We start from the raw sequence: 21,779 nt of genomic DNA on the forward strand, positions 1-21,779 counted from the left end.
TTTAAACATCACCGCGCGTTCATTGTTTGTCGGCATTGTCTTTATTAAATAAAGAAAAGATTCACGCAGCTTCTCCCATCATTGCAAATTCTGTTTTTACTGTAGATATTTGGCGCTAGTTAATCATGAAGTGACAATTTTGTTCTCTTTGACTCGTTGGATGGAAACTCTGCTTTATTCGCACGTCTTTTATGCGATATTTCAGTTTTGCACATAAATTTAATTCTCATTTTTGGATGGAAACATAGCTATTGACACTGTTTGACAAAAATTTATGTAGATTCTTTGTATGTAGTATACTAAAATGAATACTTAAATTTGAATTTAGTATGAACTGCAGCTCTGCACATGACGTTTGGCCAGCGGAGAAATTAAAATGGTCGTGCCCAACTGAGTCTGGTTTCTCTCAAGGTTTTTTTTCCTCACTTTCGCCAATTAGTGAAGTTTTTTTTCCCTCTCCGCTGTCGCCACTGGCTTGCATGGTTCAGGATCTGTAGAGCTGCGCATCGTTGGATTTGCTCTTCAGTGTTTAGACTCTCAGTAGTGATTTAAACCACACTGAACTGAGCTGAACTGAACTGAACTTAAACACTACAAACTGAACTACACTGTTCCTATTTACTGTGACCTTTTATGTGAAGCTGCTTTGACACAATCTACATTGTAAAGGCACTATAGAAATAAAGGTGAATTGAATGGAATTGAATGAACCCAGCATAAACTGAAGCTTGCAATGTTTGCCCCACCTCTGAGTTCTTCTGATTGGTCCACTGCTTTACAACTAACTTCAGTTAGCAGTGCTGCAAGTAAAAGTTGAAATTCTTGTAACTTGATACAGCATCTTAAAAACATGACACGAGTGTGAAGTGCTGCAAAGAAGTATAACAGTCACGAACTTCCATCAAGTGCTCATTTGCATAGAAAAACAACAGAAAAATAATGCATAGGAATGGAAAAATACGTTCTGTGTGAATGACCCCGAACTTTGAACATCTTTTAAAGCTCAAACAGCAACATTACTCTCTAAAGGTAGTTCAAAGTGCACAAATCATACTTTAATATGTTTTCAAGAGTTCACACTTAGCTGATGATCGATTATGAAGCAAGTTTGGCATGCTGTCCCTGGAGAGAGCCCTGAGCTCATATGAGCCTGGGGCTCCCTCCCATTTGCAGGGCGAGAGGGGAGTTTGAGCTCAGGCAGTTTTTAAGAACTCCCCCCTTTGTTAAGAGCTGATGGCAGATTATAATTGCTATGATACAGATACACTGCTGGTTAAGAGCTTGACTATAGTGCTACAGTAATTTAGATTGATCAATTCACTTATGACACATGTTTTTGGAATGTGGGAGGCAACCGGAGAACTCGGGAGAAACCTACACGAGCACGGGAAGAACATGTGAACGCCGCACAGAAACGACAGCTGGCCTGTTAAGGATTTAAACCGGTGATGTTCTTGCTGTGAGGCAACAGTGTTAACCACTGGGCCACCGTGCCACCCTATGTAAGAAAAGGCGGAGGATTAGGAGTGGAAAGGGGGATTCTAAAGTGAGTTAGGAATGATCTGATTGGTGAATCATGCATTAGTTAATGCTGAACCAGCCGTGTTCATTCATAATCACGTGCTTCTCTCGAAATTATAAATAAACTTCACTTAAATGTGTTCGGTGGTTTAAAGATGTTTCTCGTCATGTTGAAATCGGTTGTGTTTATGTTCCACAGACATATGAGCAGAGGAAGATTGTTGAGTTCACCTGCCACACGGCTTTCTTCGTCAGTATTGTGGTTGTGCAGTGGGCTGATGTCATCATCTGCAAGACCAGACGCAACTCAGTGTTCCAGCAGGGCATGAAGTAAGTTCAGGAACTCCTGCATGTATATGTTTGTTCATCAGAGCAGATTATGTAACTGTGTGTCCTTTTACAGGAATAAGATTCTGATCTTCGGGCTGTTTGAAGAAACCGCTCTCGCTGCATTCCTCTCCTACTGCCCAGGCATGGATGTGGCACTCAGGATGTACCCGCTCAAGTGAGTTCAACACACATACAGACACAAGCACAAACACACATATGCGCACATGCATTTGGTAAATTTAATATTAAAAATTATTTTACAGATATAAGCATACATCCAAAGGAAACATGTCAAAAATATGAATAGTCTTCTTTATTAAGAACACGATAAAGTGATCAAGGTGACTTTACATTGGAATCAAAACTAATTATTAAATATAATAATAATAATAAATCAGCAAATGATGTCTGATAATGTTTAGCCTTTACACTAACATGATTAAAATATCTTTATTATGTTAAATTAAAATATAAAGTTATTTTTAAAACGAATAACAAAATGCTTAAGTCAGTTTGCCACTGATATGAAATATATATTATATTTATATAATATATTTTATTAAGAACAAAATGTCCTGAAGTAGCAAAGTAACTCGTGACTAATTGTAAGTAAATAGGATTAAATAAATAGTCATAAATTATTAGATAAATCAATGCACGTGTGATACATACTGTATATCAGTCCTGGAATTATGCTACAGATTTGGTTGTTGATGTCTTACTTTTCTCCATAAAGTATAAGTACTCTGTATATTCCTTTCAATGGTATTCTGCAACTGAAAATGCTCTCTGTCCTCATTTTTCTCTCTGATTTCCAGGCCAAGCTGGTGGTTCTGTGCTTTCCCATACAGTTTCTTAATCTTTGTTTATGATGAGGTCCGAAAGCTGCTCCTTCGCCGGAACCCTGGTGGTACGTGTTCTTCCTCTTGTTTCCAAAGCACACATGCTACTTTTCAATATGTCTCACAGAAAGACCCCAAACTGGGTCATTAAATGTCTTTTTTATCTGGGATACATAAAACACGGATGGTTGATTGCCCGCCTGATTGAATCTTAATCACTTTGCAAGATGTTTGGAGATACCGGCTAATATTTTATTGTTATCTTCGGTTTTCCATTCCATTGTGCTACTTTTCCATTTTGTTTACTATGTAATCTTGGACGGATATGGTTGACCACTTTTTTCAGCTTTTGCTGCTCCTTGCACATGAGTGCAGCATTTTTAAGATGTCAAGTTAAAATAATTTCAACTTTTAAAAACAGTGTCAACAATGTCAGTTCTAAAGCAAAGGACCAATTAGAAGAACTTTGTGGTGTTGCATTACGTTCCATACTTCGGTTTACAGTAGCAACTTGGCATGGCACCTGTTTTATTTGAAATTTAAAACATGAATTAATTGCTCGTTTTATCAGTGACGTGTCATTTTGTTTTACCCCAATCCCCCCCTTTTTGCAGGACTGACAGAATTTTTCTGTCTAATGTGATCGTGGCTTTAGACAAAATATGCTTAGCCTCGCTCCTTCAGTTATTAATTTGCTGCAAGCGAAAGATGAAAGAAGAGCTCAAAAGTAGAACCTCGTCCTCCACACAATATTCCATTTTAGTTTTTAAATACGCCATGGATCTAAAATTAAAGTCTTTTTTTAACCCTTAATCAGCCCAAGGAGTCAGGGCGACCCCGATAAATGTTTCCTATTGTATGTATATGTTCCCGTCATCTCATGGGCACGAAACTCTCCAGCTTTTTTAAAAAAAATCTATCGTAAAACCCACAAAAATGCACTTGATTCCATTATTTTGAAGGTGTGTAATAAATCACCATTTACAGTAGGTTCCTTGGGGTCAAACTGACCCCACATTGAAAATAAATGGGAAACCTAAAAAACAAAAAAGCTTTTTTAAAAGATTCATTTGTCCAAAATAAATGTTAAAGCCACTATAAATCTGGAATGTTTTACATTTCTGCAAAGTCCTGGGTCTAAAGCACAAATAAAATTTCTTATAATATCTTATGTGTGCGCTCAAACACACACATGTATGACTGCAACAAGGAAGATTTTAATAGAAATTGACAAACAAACTGGCATAAATCTGAAAAATGTTCATCAATAAATGAAGGACTAATAGTCACATGCTTGTGCAGTTGTCTGGGGCTTTTTTTTTTTAGATTTTGCCATATTAAAGCTGTTGTTTTGCAAAAGTAAGCAATTAAATCTATATCTGACAACAACAACAACAAAAATACACAGTTTTATTTCATTTTAGAATGTTCAAATATTTATCTAGTGAATGTATATCATCAGTTTATGAGGAAAAGGTTTCTGAAGCATTCAGAAATAGAACTTGAAAATCAATAGGTGTCTATGGACCCCTGCTGGATATACTGTATGTGGAACTTGCAATTTCATTTTTTTAACAATAAATATAAACGTTTTTCCTTAACCCTTTGTTGGCAGTATTTTATTCCTAAAATATAAACCAATATACAGACAGCTTTTTAATAATTATATTTAACTTAGGTCAGGATTTTAGAGATTTTTAAATCAAAATTTTATTTTTCATAAGCCAACTTATGGCGTAGTTGCGTGTTTGAGCAGTAAATGGATACAAATATACAAAATATCCACACAAACACTGCATGAATGCAAAGTTGAGAAGTAAAACATGAGGCTGAGCCTGTGAGAAATGAGACTGTAAAAAATAAATAGAGTTTATCATTTAAAAGATTAATATTTCCCTGTGTAATTGGTATGTAAATGTTTGTGATCAGGACGACCCCAAGGTACCTAACTGTGTTTTTTTTCCTGGGCCGCACTAGGGTTAAGAAAGCATCTAATCATAACACTGTGTGTTTCACGTACAAACTAGTCTTTTACAGACAACATAGGAAGTCATTTCATTACAATCTGTCCACAAAAAAAGCTATTAAAAAGTGCTTAATACATAAATATTCTAACATATAACTCATTTTATAACAAGCAAAGACACTAAATAATTCCTGCTCTTTCTTTCCTACAGGATGGGTGGAAAAGGAGACCTACTATTGATCAGCAGCTCTTCCTTGCTCACATTCCCAACATCCTCCATTTGGTTCCATCTCTTCTCTCCCCAAACCGAGACGCACAACCGTCCCCCCTTCCAGCCCTCCTTTCAGAGAGACAGCAGCTTTAACCCCCAAAAAGGAAAAACACACTCTCGCCCCACCATTTCCTATAATACTCTTTGCATGTATTTTCACACGGCTGTGTACATAAAGTCTACTATATATCTAAATCCGGCAGCTGCATAACCATCATGTAGGTTGGAAAGGAGCTTTTGTCGCTATAAAGGGAAAATATGTACGCTTGCCTATTTAAAAAACAGACTGTCCCTCCATCAGTCCATGCCTTTCCCTCCAATCACACACACACAGATCACACAACACCTCTACACACACTCTAGACTCCGTTTGACATAATAGTCCCTCATTTTTATGCTTATTGTTATTTATTTAGCTCTTTAATCTCTGGTAGGTTTTGGTGGCTTTGAATTGTTTCTATTTTTTGGATTTTCTACTTCAGTTTGATTGTCATTGTCGTCCTCTCGCACTTTCTCGTTCACTTTTTTGGGTTTGTGTGTTTGTTTGATCACTACAGTAACGCAAAATGATTCAGTAGAGTTCCAGTTTCTGTGTTTTAGGGAAAACGTAAGCAATACTACATTGATTAATCAAGTAAAGACATATCTTGGAAGGTAAAAAAGCAGTGGAAGACAGTTTAAAGCAGTGTTTCTCAACCATGTTCCTGGAGGCCTGCAAATTTTCCATGTCACCTTAACCAAACACACCTGATTCAGATCATCAGCTCATTAGCAGAGACTGAAAGACCTCTAATGGATGTGACAGACAAAGGAGACAACCAAAACATGCAGTGTTGGTGGTCCTCAAGGAACGTGGTTGAGAAACACTGATTTAAAGGATTTTCTCGTATGAATTTGTTCAGCTGAAATGTCCAGAAGGCTAGTTCAGACATCTCTTGTATAAAATCTACTGCCGATATGAACCTAAAGACACCAGGTTTTATCATTTTCCCTCTTTATTCCAGCTGTTTTTAATACATGTTGATGGTATTGATTCAACTTTTATCCGCCATATTAATCTTTTGTTCTGATGTAAGACACAAACTTTGTCGTCTAAATCATTTTGAACCTGGTGTGTGCAGGTTTCACTGCTGGTTTATCAGGAGATGTGATGGCTGTGTGTGCGTGTGTGTGTGTGTGTGTGTGAGGGATGGTGCGCTGTTCCAGTCGGCGGATTATGTGTGGATGTGGAGATTAAAGACAGAAAGACAAAACTACTGGTAGAAACATGTATATGAATGGTCAAACCCAATAAAACATCTAGTACATTTAATATTACCAGATGATGTCTGACTCTTATTTCCTCTTTCAGCGATTACAAAATAATCTCTTGTGTTTTTTCTCTTGAACAAGATTTGGAATGAGAAATCAACCGAAATTGTTATTTGAAGATGTAATGAGGATTGTTACTTTACTATTACTACACACATAAATTGGTTCTTCATCATTTTTTGTAGTAGTTCAGTTGCTGTTTTGCACCATTGAATGGTTCTTTGGTTCATAACCATATAGGGGAACCAATTTAAGTGCTATAAAGCTATAGTATTGTTTTTTTTTTTTGTCTGAGTGTTACGGGTGTTTTGGGGGTACGGTTAAGGTTGTAAGCCCCATCCTTAAAGATATATATATATATATATATATACGTATAAATATACAGGGGCGTAGCGGACATTTTAAAAGTGTGTGTGTGTGGGTGGGATGGGGGGGTGGGGTGTTGGGGGGGCTGTATGAGATCATAATGAGATCATACGTTCATATAATTATTAATCCCCTGTTTCTAAATGGTCTGTTTCTAAAAGTGAGAGGGACATACCCCCCCCGGGTTGCTACGCCCCTGGATATATATACATACCCTGCTGAAAAATCCAGCTTAAACCGGCCTAGAATGGTTTTAGCTGGTTTAGAGGGGTTTTGGCCATAAAACCAGGCTGGTTGACCAGCTAAAACCAGCCAACCAGCCTAAGCTGGTTTAAGCCGTTTTTTTTTCAGTAGGATATGTATATATATATATATATATATATATATATATATATATATATATATATATATATATATATATATATATGAATGAGCAGTATCACATGAGTAGCAGTGCGATATGGCTGTATTTTGGCACTGGTGGGAGGTGTGTGCCTTGGTGCCCCACCAGTGACTATATAAAGCCATATCGCACTGCTTCCAGTGTTATTGTCAGTTACCTGGGTCAAACGCTTCCGGTGAACTGTATTCAGTTACAAAATAGGCGCGTTTAAGGTCTGTTCCCTTTAAAAATCAGCGATCTCCACTGCCTGACTGATATCCGATATAAAGTGGGTATCAGATAGTACAAGAAGCACTGCATTAAATTACATTTTTCCCCGCCATGTCTTTAAATGAACATTTATTTTCCCCCAGTATTTTCAATGGAGCTTTTGCGCTAGCCTGCTAATTGTGACGGGCGTGCACATTTAAATGGCTTTCCATCTCGTTTTACGCTTGAGCAACTAAAATGAATGCCATAGTCTATTTAACTTATTATATTTTAATTATATTACAACAACGATGCTGTGAAAGGAACCATATAAAATGGAAAAAAAGTCAAATTAACTATTCACCGGAAGTTTATCAGCATGGGAAGCACTAGCTCTGGATATACCCTATTGTGTTTATTCAACAGTTCGATGGCACAATTGTCTATATATAAAAAAAATCAAACACGAAGAGTCTCAAAACCCTTTTTTATGAGGAACTACATTCTTCCGCCATACATTCACATCTGCAGCTGACATCAGAACAGCAGAAACCGTTGCTACTCCACCAACGTCACTTTAGAGCTAGCGTTTGAATGATTTTCAAGCGGAATGTCTAAAGCAGGGCCAGAAACTAAACTTGATTGAGGCTAGTGGGCTGAAGGTATACATAGTTGAACTTGCCGGGTAATTTTCTATTTTATTTGTCAATGTTTAAAAATGACTAGAAAACATTGCTTATTAACTAATACAGTTTTTTTTTTTTTTTTTTTTTTTTTTACATTTTATAACGTATTACAGTAAAAACAAAAGAATCTAATTTATTTATACTTGTCTTTGCTCCAACCTTAAAATGATGAAAAAACAGGTTATTTTGCTAACATTTTAAGATTATGAGGCTAAACGGCATGAAAAGCCATCAGTCTACAGAGATTTCCCAGTATTTCTTTGTTTCAATCGGGATATCACAATAATTAACCCCGAAAACGCTTAAGCAAAGTGGTTAAATACAGCACTACAACAAACAAAACAGAGAGATCGACTTAGAATGTCACTTACCTGTTTCATAATTATCATACCTGTCAACATCATTGGGATGTCAAAAATATGGGATATGGTTTTGATTACATTAAAGAGCCCATATTATACATAAAATAGAGTCATATTTTGGTTGTAAGGGTCTCCAACAACAGTCTAATATGCATGCAAGGTCACTTAGAGCTGTGTGACACACTATATGGAAGAGCATTTTCAAAAACCCTAAATATGGGCTCTTTAAATAACAGAGGCGTCAGTATAAAAATGCACACATCTAACATTATAATGAAAGCATTCGATTGCTTTCCTAACTTTTTATGCCCATTTAAGACAAAATTGGTTGTGTCTGAAAGAAAACCCACCAAAACCGTCATCTTAATTATTAATTATGTGTATATGCATGTTCAAACACGCAGCCAAAAGCCAGTTTCGATCCGCTTCAAATCGCGTGTACTGAATCCATTTGGAAAAAAGCGTCTATGTATCACTATGGAGCATGTCTGCTGACAGCCTGACAGAACTGTTCTTTCTTTCTTTCGAGATAGATAGATATACAACAGTTCTGCCTGGCTCTCAAATCTGCTAATTTATACACACACATACAATATGGCCAAATATAAAAATAGTATAGCCAATATCAACTACAATATTATCTGTTGTTCCTAAGGATGGAAAACGAGTGTATTTGGGCCACAGCAGAGTGACTTATCTGCTGACCGCAGCGTTCATCATACATTTATGTCACGCACGGCAAACTACTGACTTGCAAAACTGGGCTGCGTGACACGCATAGCGCGCGAAGGCGTTATGTCCCGTGGGAGGAGGTTTGTGTGTGCTCACTGCGGTGCTCCTCCATCCTCCATGCACCGCTGTAATGGAGTATCGATCTGCTCCTGCCGCAGTGTTTAAAATGAGAGCTGGAGCGACTCAAGGTCATCACTATGGCAACTTAAAAATCAGATGGACTGTCACTGCGCTCCTGTCGTAAAAACAGGCCATGAAGTCAAATTTATGTGATGTGGAAGACAAAGGATGAAGGGAAAAAAAACAACAAATCAAGTTATTTTCTATTAAATGAACACGAACAACGTGTTGTACAGGCGAAGCATTTTATTGCACTTCCCACTTCTCAATACAACAGAAACAAGTTGGAAAATAAAGGTAAAAAAAAGCAAACGTTTGCATAAAAGGAGAACCTGTATATAAAAATCCGTCCACTAGGAATATTGGCATCAGGTTACACTGAATAGCAGAAATACATTAGATTTGCTGACGCATGCGGTTATTAAATCATGCATGCGCTGACTGGCTGATCTGACAAAAATCAAGCAAAGCTCAAACCAAAATGATTATGTATTAACTGGTACCCACATACCACAGAAACCGACCGCCGAAACAGTACACTCATGTTGATTGATTTATTTTTCATGCTATTTCTGATGAGCTAGCAGAACCTTGTGATCAAAAACTGTTTGAGATTATTTAAATACCTTTTAAATGGATAATTCTGACCCAAAAGTCAAAACTGTCATTATTTAGTCACCCTTACGTTATTTTAATATAAGACTTTATTTCATTCTGCTGTTGAACATAAGTGAAAAGATGCTAATTGTTTTGTCAGTTTCTTTAAGGCGGATTAAAACAGTTAAAATCTTTGAAAAGCCTGTGTCAAGATAAAAGACACTCGACTTTAAAATTACGTTTTGGGCAAACTGTGCCTTTAAAGCAGTGATGCCCATATAGGGCCCATGGTAACTTTTGATTTGGCCCACCATAGCATCTGAGACGAGAGGGAGAATAATGGGTAAGGTTGGGGCGAGTGCCTTCAACAGAGATCGTCACTAATTTAACATAAAAGTGTGTGTGTGTGTGTGTTTGTTTAATTGATGAACTACAAAACGTGAAGTGAAATTAATGTTTCAATTAAATATTGTGAATTAATTAGTTAATTCACAATATTATATATTTAATAATTAATTATTAGAGTCATGAAATCCATTTTTAGGTGTTGACATATACAGTATATGTGTGTGGCACGTTGCTGAAACCACACTTATAGGACACATATTTCACTCTGGAGTGTAAAATTTGTTAATTTTGTAAATAAAAAAACTCTTGGCACTCCATTGTGTTATAAATGAGATTGTTTATAGTCTTATTGTACAAGTACAGCACTGTAAAAAACTCATTATTATTAATACGATTAATTTTTTTTCTATTTATTTTTAAATATTATCAAATTAGTAAGTTACCATGGCAAATAATGTAATACAGTTCGGTATATTTAGCGTCAGCCCACCACCCTCAATCAAGTTTGGTTTTTGGCCCTTCATAAGAAAAGGTTTGGGCACCCCTGCTTTAAAGAGATGAAAATTCGGTCACCATTTACTCACAATCAGTTTGCTCCAATCCTGTATGAGTTTCTTTATTCTGCTGAACACAAAAGAAGATAATTTGTAGAATGTTGAAAACTGGCAGTCACTGACTTCCATAGTATTTGTTTTCCTGTTATGGATGTCAGTGGTTACTGGTTTACTACATTCTTAAAATGTAAAATGAAACCGTTTATTGTTTGACTGAACTGCTTTTTTTTTTTTGGTTTGGGTCACAGTCCATTTACTACTTTGTGCTTTGATATTGTGAAATAAATAAATGTAACAAACTAACAGGTACCAGTAAAGGCATTTAAAGGTCTTTGAATGTGCTTCATCTGTCTGGGCCAAAGTCCATTTAACAGTCTGTCCTGGCCAATCGTTCAGTAAACTAATATTGTCAGATTAGTGCAACCAACAGGTGCCGATCCAAAAGATGAGGGGAGACGTTTGAGGTTAACATGAGGCCAAAGGTCAAAGGTGAGAGGTTTAAACAGGTTCCATGAGCAACTCGTCCACGTCAGGAGACTCCAGCTCATGAAACGCAGCATGAGACCCGATAACAGCCAGTGTAGCACCTGCAGTGAAACAATTCGAGAGTTTCAGGAGGAACGCACGAAGAAAACACAGAAATATAATGAAGGTTAAAAACTCACCTAGAACCCAGAAGACTGCGGATCCTGCTCCTGCAAGCCAGAACACGGGGAAAGAAACTCCTCCTGCCAAACCCAACTGGTGTCCCTGAGTCAATTCACGACCTGAGATGCATCACAAATGAGAGCATTTGCTCAATAGAAACGCTTACATCAAAACAAATATTCAGATAAACCAGTACTTTAAGTGCAGAGATAAAAAGACTGCAGATCCATTTGAAACATTTTCTTCTTCAACACAAGCCTTTTTTTAAATGGCTTCCACAAGAGTTTGTCCAAGTCATCTGTAAATGCTGGAATTATCTTTGTGAAAATGTCAGCTCGATAAGACACTGAGAGACCAGACAAAATAAAAGTAAATAAATAAAAATCAAGACAAAATAAAGTCACCATACTATTGACACAATCACTTTTGGAATGATATTCTCATGGAAAAAATATGCAATATGAAATGTTGAGTATTGCGATAACGATATTTCTTATGATATAACATTGTCGTAGAAAAATGCCATTTTTTTATTGGCTAAGTTTTTAAATTATTTATTTGTTTACTGATATTAAAATATCAGATATTAATATTAAAGGGCACATAGTTTACCTCTTTTTTATGATTTAATAATAATATCATGGTTCTTCTGAGTGTGCCAGTTTAGGTTCAGTTTAAAACACAATTCAGATTTTTTTATTATAATGTGTTAAAAATTGTCATGTTGGGGGCGTGTCCACAGTTCGCTGATTTAGGGGTGTGTTGCTTCACATGTAAATTAGTTTCGGCTTCCCGCCAACGTAACAAGGGGGCGGGGCCATGAGCTCACCCGCTCTGCGTTTGCAACAGAGTCTGACAGGCAGACAGAGGAAAAAGCTGGAGTGAGAGGATCAGCATTCAGTCGTACATGTACGACTCTGACACAGACCAAGCAGAGAGTACAAAATCATTTGTGTCTTTGTACAGTTTTACAGCCAACTGTGTGCTAGTTTCTAGTGCCGAGCTTGTACACAGAAACTAATAACCACGCACACTGAATTAACTTTGACTGAGGCACCGGATGCGCCGCTCGAAGCCGCGACACGGCACACCAGACACTCTCTGTGGCGCGGCAGAGACATGAAGTGTCCCGAATCGTTGCGCCACGCATTTTTGAATTCTAAACATAGGTTTCTGCAGCGGCCCGCGGCGCCCAGCCGTCGACTTGAGTGTACCCTGATAGAAACCGATGTTTAGAATTCTAAAACGCATGCTAGTTGAGGTCACAGGGAGCTTCTGGGATCGCGAGAAATGCAAACGGCTGAAGTATAAGGTAGACTCAATGAGAAGTACACATGTTTGCAAACCTACCTAAAGATACAACCAATAATTCTGATTAGAGCGATAATGTGGAGTATATTGATCTTGTGTTGAGCCCAATGAGCCTTGCATCTAAAAATAGAGCTAGGGTGTTCCTTTAGTGATATCGCTTCGACTCACGCTGAAAATGGTGGATGTGAATCAACAAACTGAGGATATGATGACGCGCCTGTCAATCGATATTGGTGGGCGGGGGGACCACACTCCTACACACACACACACACAAGCCTTAAGGCCCCTATATTGATCTTATTCTTCAATGCGGAAGTGTGTGCGTTTTAGCGATTGTTTTAGAACTTCCGATTCAGTTGCCTATGGGAAAAATGACTAGGAATAATAAACGGCAGAAAACGATCAAACTACTTACGCTACAAACAAGTGTTTGCATGACAATACAGACAAAGTAGAATAATGTAATAAGAAAATATCAGTTTGTAACACCAAGCAGCATAAGCAGCTTTTTTAACGTCTAAAAATGAATGGAAGTGAATGAAACTGGAAGTCTCGAGCCAAAATGATTCAAATGGCTGCGCCCACTCGTACCCGGAGAATAAGGTGAATAAAACTGCAAAAGAAATCACATAACATATTTAAATGGCATAATTTTGAATAAAATCTATCTGGAACAAAGTTCTTTTTGAGTTTGTTTCAGCAGTTCAAAACAGCTCAACCGATGATGTGAACTTTGAGGATTTTTTTGGCTGTTAAACACATTTGACTACCATTGGTCTTCTTTGAGTTCTGATTTGATCCCCTTGATTCATTTCTCATTCCACAGTGTACAGACAGAAGAACAATATACAAAACAACAACACTGGACACATGAATACACTGAAGAATCAAGTAGCAGAGCTGCACAGATGTATCCGCAACTGTCTGATCACGCGCAGAGAAATTGGACTCCTAGGGGGTCACGCACTGGACGAGAAGCCCACCTTGTCATGTCAAGTCTTTTCTACGAGTTTGCGTGCACCAGCGGCACTGGTCGGTCTGTCCGTGGCTAGGGATGCAATCACTAACCGGTTTCACTATTAACCGCGCTGTAATTCGTCACAGTTAATTAATCGTAAAGACTTCTCAACACTGCCTTTCTGCTTGGAACAAAACTGCTGCAACTAAACAAAGTTATACCAACTGTGTAGTAGCTTAAAGTTCCGAATCTTTTGCAGCAAGTTCAAGTATTGGGAGTAACAAGTGCAACACAATACGCTCACTTTCTAGACACACCTATTGAAAGAACGCTGTGAGCCCACCACAAGTAACATGACCAGAAATGACTGATCAGCTTCATACTTTGTATGAAATACACACTTCTACTCCAAAGAGAACAAAGATACAAAATGAAAATACCAAAGACTTAATAATAGAGTTGATCAAAAGTGCCTTTCAAGCAGAGCTTCAGCAGCCTTAGTAGAGCTGTTAACCTACACTGGTCTCACGGTTCGGTTACGATTATCATGCCATCGATTCGGTTCAATTCGATATCTCAGTGCATCACGGTACATTGACGGTGCTTTCCATAAAAGACGGTGCTTTTAATACAATTCTTGTATTAAAATGTATGAATATATTTATATTTATATGCTATTTGTAATGCAATTTTGTCATTTAATACAAACAGTCAGATATATAAACTGTACCTTTAAACAACAAGAGCATTTATAGCAATTAATATAACCAAATATAAATATCCCGCTCGCTTTCTGATCATTGTCTACCAAGTTCTCTTATACCGCTTTGATTGGTCACACCCTCAACAAAAACGGCTGCGATTGGCTCTTGCACGCTGCGCTCTTCACAGATGAGCGACACTGATAAACGGCAGTGGCGATCACAGCTGATCCACGATAGACACGGTGGAGAAAACTCTGCAGGCACGCGCTCGTGTCTGTATCCAGAAGTATTGCTGTAAAACAGCTGAGAGGAGAGAAAAAGTCACGCCGGCAGGTCAAATGGGCCCACAGTGAGTAAATACTCGCGCTCGCCTCCCTCGCCATAGTAAGCTACGGCGACAGCGCATATGAGATAAATGACGTCAGTACACGATAACCGTTTATGATTATTACTGAACCGATACCGAATTGTCCGCATCTGCATCGGGGTGCACGGAAGAAACAATTAACTTTGACACCCCTAAGCCTTAGACTATATTTGTTCTCTTTAAAACGGAAACACTTACCTAATATGTAGCTTACATTTACATTGGAAAAATACAGTTTATTCTTATTTTTATTTATTTGTTTATTATTATTCTGTCGTTTATTTTGTTTGAATCTCAAAAACAGTTTTTCACTTCATTTTAGATCCAAAGAGAAATGGACTGTTTGTTTTTTATTATAATTTTGAGCTGTATTATTTGGTTAATGAGAAGCAATAAATAACAGTAAAACATACAGAGTTTTCACGTGATTTTCTAAACTAGTAGTGTTTTGAAATTAACATGTAATAATCATGATAACCTTGAAACCGTAATTATTCCTCAGACTATAATCGTACAATCAAAATTTATAATGGTTGCATCATTATCGGTGACGAATACAAAACAACGTAAACATGACTAGATACGACAGCACTTCTGATGAAAAAGGCTGTTTGACAGCTGTTTTCCTCTCACAACTGCCACTGTTGTTTAGGGGGTACACATGAGTAACATTACAGATTTACAACTATGCCTACTGCAGCGAAGGGGTGTTGAAGTGTTTGAAACAGTATACAGTCACTCAGCCTTTTTGAACTTCTTTTTGACCTCAAAGAAAAAACAAAAAAAGTACTTTGTTTCAAGTATACCAGGGCTTCGGGTGCCGTTTACACTAGTACGTATTTTGCTTTTGGTTTTACTGTGAGGTAAATCCACGCTTTGCTGATGAAGCGTTAGCAACACTTGCGCAACAACACCACGTCCTATGCTATTGTTGTACATGTTTGTTCATGATCGCCTTTAATCTACACCATCACTATGTACATACAATGCATGGACAGGACGTCACTGTTTTTAGAGACTCTCGTTTTTGGGTGTTAATATAAACAGGACAACTGCGGCACTTTTAAAACCTATTTTCAGTCACAAAAATGAAGTTAGTATGTAAACAAACAGGCAAAATTCATAAAACGTCTCCAGATTTGGGCTAAAAACTGTCATGTAAACTGCCCCTAAGATTTCTACTGTTAAATCACGAATCAAGGAGTCACAGTTCACACTATAACGCAAAAAAAAAATAATAATAAAAGAGCATTTTAATTGTATTCACTTGAGAAAGAATCTCGCAACACAAAACCACTTTTTTAGTGTGTACTGAATGCCAAAACATGATGATAAATATGCGTTCTTAAATGTAGCCTCAAACACGATAACCAACAGAACATCTCACTTTCTTACCAAAAACAACCAGCTTCTTCTCCAGCGTTTTCAAGTGGATTATATAGAAGGCACCAGCAAACACTCCTAAAGCAATCAAGAGCATTGGAGAACTGATTCTGAAAAAGAAGATGAGAAAGAAGACAGCTAATTCGCACTAATTCTAACATCCTGACACATCCTGTCAATGTTTATTTTGTTAAACGTCTTCCAGAGGGTTGCGTAAATGTGAACATTAAGCAAACACTCACACACCCATGTTGTGTGCATTTGAACAGAGGCCTGTGAGGTGGTTGTTGCTAGATCGGATATGGTTGCGGCTGGAAGTTAACGAGAATTATTTATATTTTTTATTAAATTTCCCATTTATTGTGTTTTATTAAAGTCTACCCCCACCCCAACCCTAAACCCAACCGTCACAGTAATGTAAAAATATGAATTACTGTTATTTAGTGTCATTAAAAATGCAGCTATATTGATGTGCATATCGCACTTCCGGCCAGCTGCGTATCCGATCTAGACCTTGTGAGGTGTCTATTACAGCGAAGCCTATTTGAACTAGTTAAATACATTTTATTTGCATTTCAAGGTGATTTTTACTGAGCATTTTCTTACATGCAATAGAGGATGAGCGCCATGAAGATGAAGGTGTAGTTGCTATGATAGGTGTCCAGATTCCTCACCACACGCTGGCACAGCTCTCCAAAATTACGAGGCTTGGAAAACTTGCGCTGGTCAACAAAGCCCGCCCATGGACGGATGGACTTCCGCCTGCGGTCAACCCAATCCTTAATCACATTTCCAGACAGACCTTTGGGCAGCCAGAGCCTGACATTCAAGAGAGATGGCAATAATATTTAGCAATAAAAATAATAGCGTCATAACTCAATTAAGGGTAACAACATCACACATAGGCAACTTTTTAAATGGGTGTATTTAAAACAACAACAAAAACAACAACAACGAAAGTTACAATTGAAATAATTGCAAATTAATGATTTCTTTTGCATTAAATCATTTAGCAGGCACTTTTAACTCATGTGACTTACAATACGAGTTAAACAATAAACAATTTCTGAGCTTTTACAGATTGTACTATTTCTGGTGACAGACTCACCTCCCCACAATTCCTGCTCCAGGAAGCTGATCTGCCTCACTGCTAAAGGGGTCACTTACTTTCGCATCCATCTCGGCGTGTCTAATAATAAAAGACATCTCTTAATTAACAGGAATATATTACTATTTTAATTTAAATATATTCAAATATTGATTTAATTTCCAATTAAGTTAAGAGCCATTGGTAAAGTACATATATACTATGTTGGTTGATTGAGATGTAAAGGACATTGTGGTTGTCAAAAGAAGAGGGTGGGATCATTAGATTAATTGCAATAATATGTAATACTGTTAATAATGCTTACAGGGTTCATACACATTTTTACTACTAAAATTCCATGACTTTTTCATGACTTTTCCAGGACATTCAAGTAAATTTTCATGACCTAATGTTTAATATAATGTCTATGTTACATGGTAAATAATAATAATAATAATAATAAAACAATGCATGTTTAAATGTATTATAGCATATCATAAAACACACAATAATCGATTTATTTTTTATATCTATTTTATGTAAGATTTACATGGCGGTTCTTTCCCGCTGTGTTTACACGGCATTCATAATGTGAGACATGTTTTTGGCCAGAGACAGAAAATAAGTAAAGACAACTAACCTATATTCAAGTTTACAGATATTTGTTAAACTAATTTCCATGACTTTTCCAAAACTTTGTGAGTTTTTCTGTTTTTTTTTCCAAATTCTTGGAAAACCCAGAATTTGTCCTATACATGAGCTCATTTGTCCTATTTTGACTGCTATGCCATCATAAATAGTGAAAATAACCCATTGAAAAAGACTTTAAGACCAAGGGGAATCCTGGTACGACATCAGTTAATCAGTTTTGGCCAATGCAAACAATTATTTTTCAAGAGTCCAACATCCAGCTGTGCAAGAAAACATCTGACATAAGCGAAGTCATCTTTCGCTACTGTTTTTTTTTTTAAATAGAGAAAACATGTGACAAGTAACTTTAATTCTATAAATATTGGACCTTATTCTTGAAAAAAAGCATGACCAATAAAGTGTGAAGCACTTTTACAAGAGGCTAGAAAAATTGTGAAGCTGTAAATTATTATTATTATTAATTTTTCAGTTTTTTATAATTCACATGGCCAAATTCTGACAGATTAAAGTTGAATGTGCTCGCCAGTTAGTTATTTGCTTAATAAATTACACTAGGCTACAGATTCTGATTTAAAACTTTTTTTCTAATGATAAATTATGTAATAAATTTCTATTTTAAAAACAAGTATTTGTCATATTTAAATATTCAAAATATTTAGGAAATATGTTTGCAGCATCAAAAACTGTGGTTATGATGACCATCCAACAAGCTAATTAATTCTATGAATTCAGCTAAAAAAAGTGCTTAAAATGTCACCTAAATTCAGTATTTAAACATCATAATTAAATTGAAAATGAGAAGAATAACTGCAAAAAGGTCCATCTTTTGAACAAAAAAGAACCACCCCTTTCACCAGGCTGGCTACAGGCCTGCTCATTTACACCTCGACTGGCCTGAGTATGAATAAATTAATAATAAACTATAAATGAACGGTTCTTCAACGTGAAGTACAAGAGCATACACATAAATTTAGTCAAGCGAAACAAACACTTTTACACTTGATAGGAAAACAATGAATTTGATCTCCTTCCCAGAAAGTAACTACCTAAACTTTCAGTGTATGTCGGAACATTCTAAAACAATTAACGTGAAAAAAGCTTAACGTGGCTTAATGTACCTAAAATCAACCAAAGAAACCTACATTTCTGTCAAATGTTTCTTGTTATTAACCTTAACTTCTGTACAAGTCTCAATTCTATAAAGTGAAAAACATCACGTGAAAAACATCAATGTAGCTTAATGTAAGGTACTCAAGCAGGGAAAATCTAATTTCTATCAAATTTAACTTATGACAAACTCTTTCTGATATCTAAAGAATGAGCTCAAGTTTTAATGAGTGAAAATGATCACATTATGCATTTTGCCCATTGAAGTCTATTATAAAAGATAAATGCTTAACCTCAACAATTGGGGCACACCAAATATCTATGAATGTTTACTTGTAATTAACACGAACTTCTAGCAAAAGAGTAAGCCCTGATTCTGTGGATGAAGTCAACAACGTCAGATAAAGCGTTTTATCCCACTTGAAGTCCATTATAAGAGCTTAATGTGGTTTAACTTAACAACATCCAGAGACAATCAAATTTCTATAAAAATATATTCATAAACACTTTCTGCTGTTAAAAGAACAAGCTTTTATTTTAGTGTATCAAGTGAACAATATCTCTTTAAGCATTCTCCCTACAGAAGTCCATTATAAGGAAACAGCTTAACGTCCCTTAACCCAGACCAGGGAAACATACATTTCTGTCAAACTTTACTTGTGATTAACACTAACTATTATCAAAAGAGCGGGCCCTAATTCCATAGATGAAGTCAACAATATCACGTTAAGCGTTTTCTCCCCCATTGAAGTCCATAATAAGGAAAGGCTTAATGTAACTTTACAAAATCAGTGGGAAACCAAATGTTAAAAAGCCTGTTAATAAAATAAAATCTTATTTATAATAGATTAACCCTTGCTGTCAAAAATGCGCTTGTGCATGTCATTGACATTCCCACAACAACATAGGGGACAACAAACGGGCTCATTCTTTTGCTAGAAGTTGGTGCTAATCACAAGTAAAATTTGATAGAAATTTGATTTTCTTTGCTTTTTATTAAGGTAACGTTACATTAAGCCACGTAAATATTTTCTTTATAATAGACTTCAGTGGGGGAGAAAATGCTTAACGTGTTGTTATTCACTTTATCTATAGAATTGAGACTCGTTCTTTTTACAGTAGTTAAGGGTATTTACAAGAAATGTTTGAGAGAAATGTGGACTTCTCTGGTTGATGTTTAGCTATATTAAGCCACGTTAAGTTTTTTTTTCACGTTAAGCGTTTAAGAATGTCCCTGTATGTCTTCACTCAATCTATGAAGCTCGTTTTCCAAGCTGTGGTCAGTTATGAACGTGTTCAGTGACGTTACTGGAAAATGATGTCACTCATGGGCTGCAACTGAAACTCTGCATTCAAGACGAGAAACAATCCGGTAGAGCAAGTTTGTTAAGCTGCTGCATTACGTCAGATGTGCCCCAAAATATAATAAATGATCACAGTCAGACATTTAAAAACGTTTTCTTTTTGGTATGTTACAAAACACTCCATAAAGTTTGTTTATCAAACTGTTACAGACAGCAGCAAGCGCTCTGTCAACATATATATTGATACACCTTAACTGTGAGATCAATCAGTAGTAGCTTAGAGAATCTACAGACAGTAAAACGAAATATTTCTAAAATTGTGCATTAAAAGGAAAGTAAACCCCAAAGCTACAATCGTACTCACAGCACTTTGTGTAGATGTGTTGACTGTGTTGATGATGTGCAGCGGATATGATGTGGTTAGCAGACAGTGGTGACTTCTTCTAATGTTGGCTTAAGTTAATCACGTGTCAAACTAGCGACCGCCTCCTAGTGACACGGATCAGCATTCTTCTTCTTCTTCTTCTTCTCATGAGTTTTATTGGCGGTTGGAATACAACTTATAGGTGCATTACCGCCACCTGCTGGTTAGGAGTGTGGGTCATGATCGCGCTTTCTATCCATCTTCACAAGATTTGAAAAACTAAACAAAAATTTCCACCTACACCACTTATATCTAAATTCTTTTATCTAATTTAGTCATTTTTAAAAAAAGAATTAAAAATTCTATACAGTCCTCATCTGACTTGTTTTTTTTTTTATTTTAACCAAATTAAAATTCATATGAACTCTTTTCAAATTTAAAATAAATAGTTTCCTTTCACTATTGTACTTTGGACATATCATAATAACGTGTTCCACGGTTTTTTCTTGCCCACAATAATCACATTTTCCAGTCTTATGTTGTTTCATTTTGTACAATGTACTGTTGAGTCCTGTATGTCCAAATCTAATTCTTCATATTATACTCTCTTCCCTCCTACTACTACTTGTTTTTCTTCCTTTATCCACATTGCTTTGTATATTAAACAACTACCTCCCATTTTTTCCTTCCTCCCATTGTTTTTGCCCATTGGTTTTGATTAAAACCTTCATCTCACTTTTACTGTATTTTACTTCCATGTCTATAATTGATTTTCTTGTTGCTTCTTTAGCACCTTCATCTGCCAACTCATTCCCTGTTATTCCACTATGAGCTGGAACCCAACAGAACTTAACTTCTAATCCCATCATCTGAATGTGATATAGTGTTTGCAATATCTCAATCAATATATCCTTTCTGCTTTCAGAATGTCCACTCTCTAATGTCATCAATGAGGAATTTGAGTCTGAACATACCAATGCTCCTAATGGTCTGTGTTCCTCAACCCATTGAAGTGCCATCAGTATTGCCACCATTTCTCCAGTACACGGATCAGCATTCAGGGCACTTAGGGCAATAAACCGAGATGGCACCAACAATTTTTTTCATGCAGTAAATTGTGAAAATAAATGATGGATTATTCCTTTATTCATTTTATTTTAGGCTTAGTCCCTTTAATGATGGATTAATTAGTTATTTGAATGCCTCTTTTGTTTAAAATGTAACAGAAAACGTTCTAGGAGCATTAGTTTTTATAATATTAATATAATAACATTAATTATTCATGTATTCCCACACA

At 36.5% G+C, this 21,779-nt stretch overlaps 2 protein-coding genes across 2 annotated transcripts in view; one reads left to right on the forward strand and one right to left on the reverse strand.

The window, feature by feature from the left end:
• atp1a3b (ATPase Na+/K+ transporting subunit alpha 3b) overlaps positions 1-6,247 on the forward strand; it is a 46,015-nt gene extending 39,768 nt beyond the window's left edge. The window contains exons 19-22 of the mRNA XM_056475838.1: positions 1,721-1,851; positions 1,925-2,026; positions 2,670-2,761; positions 4,871-6,247. Coding sequence (XP_056331813.1) covers positions 1,721-1,851; positions 1,925-2,026; positions 2,670-2,761; positions 4,871-4,899 — 354 coding nt within the window. The 3' untranslated portion in view covers positions 4,900-6,247. The remainder of the gene's footprint in view (positions 1-1,720; positions 1,852-1,924; positions 2,027-2,669; positions 2,762-4,870) is intronic.
• A 3,080-nt stretch (positions 6,248-9,327) lies between these two features.
• On the reverse strand, positions 9,328-20,577 carry rabac1 (Rab acceptor 1 (prenylated)). The gene is made up of 6 exons (XM_056475722.1): positions 20,483-20,577; positions 17,078-17,158; positions 16,576-16,788; positions 15,982-16,079; positions 11,264-11,365; positions 9,328-11,185 (listed from the first exon to the last, which is right to left on the reverse strand). The coding sequence occupies exons 2-6, from the start codon at positions 17,146-17,148 to the stop codon at positions 11,097-11,099; spliced, it is 573 nt and encodes a 190-aa protein (XP_056331697.1). The 5' UTR covers positions 17,149-17,158; positions 20,483-20,577; the 3' UTR covers positions 9,328-11,096.
• Between the last annotated feature and the right edge of the window lie 1,202 nt (positions 20,578-21,779).

This window comes from Danio aesculapii, chromosome 16, assembly GCF_903798145.1.
Source record: "Danio aesculapii chromosome 16, fDanAes4.1, whole genome shotgun sequence".
NCBI lineage: Eukaryota > Metazoa > Chordata > Actinopteri > Cypriniformes > Danionidae > Danio > Danio aesculapii.

Coding starts and splice junctions, on each gene's coding strand:
- rabac1 (XM_056475722.1), bottom strand. CDS start 17,148: ATGGATGCGAAAGTAAGTGACCCCTTTAGCAGTGAGGCAGATCAGCTT. Junction 16,789..17,077: donor GGAGCAGGAATTGTGGGGAG/GTGAGTCTGTCA, acceptor CTTGAATGTCAG/GCTCTGGCTGCCCAAAGGTC. Junction 11,366..15,981: donor GAAGAAGCTGGTTGTTTTTG/GTAAGAAAGTGA, acceptor GATGCATCTCAG/GTCGTGAATTGACTCAGGGA.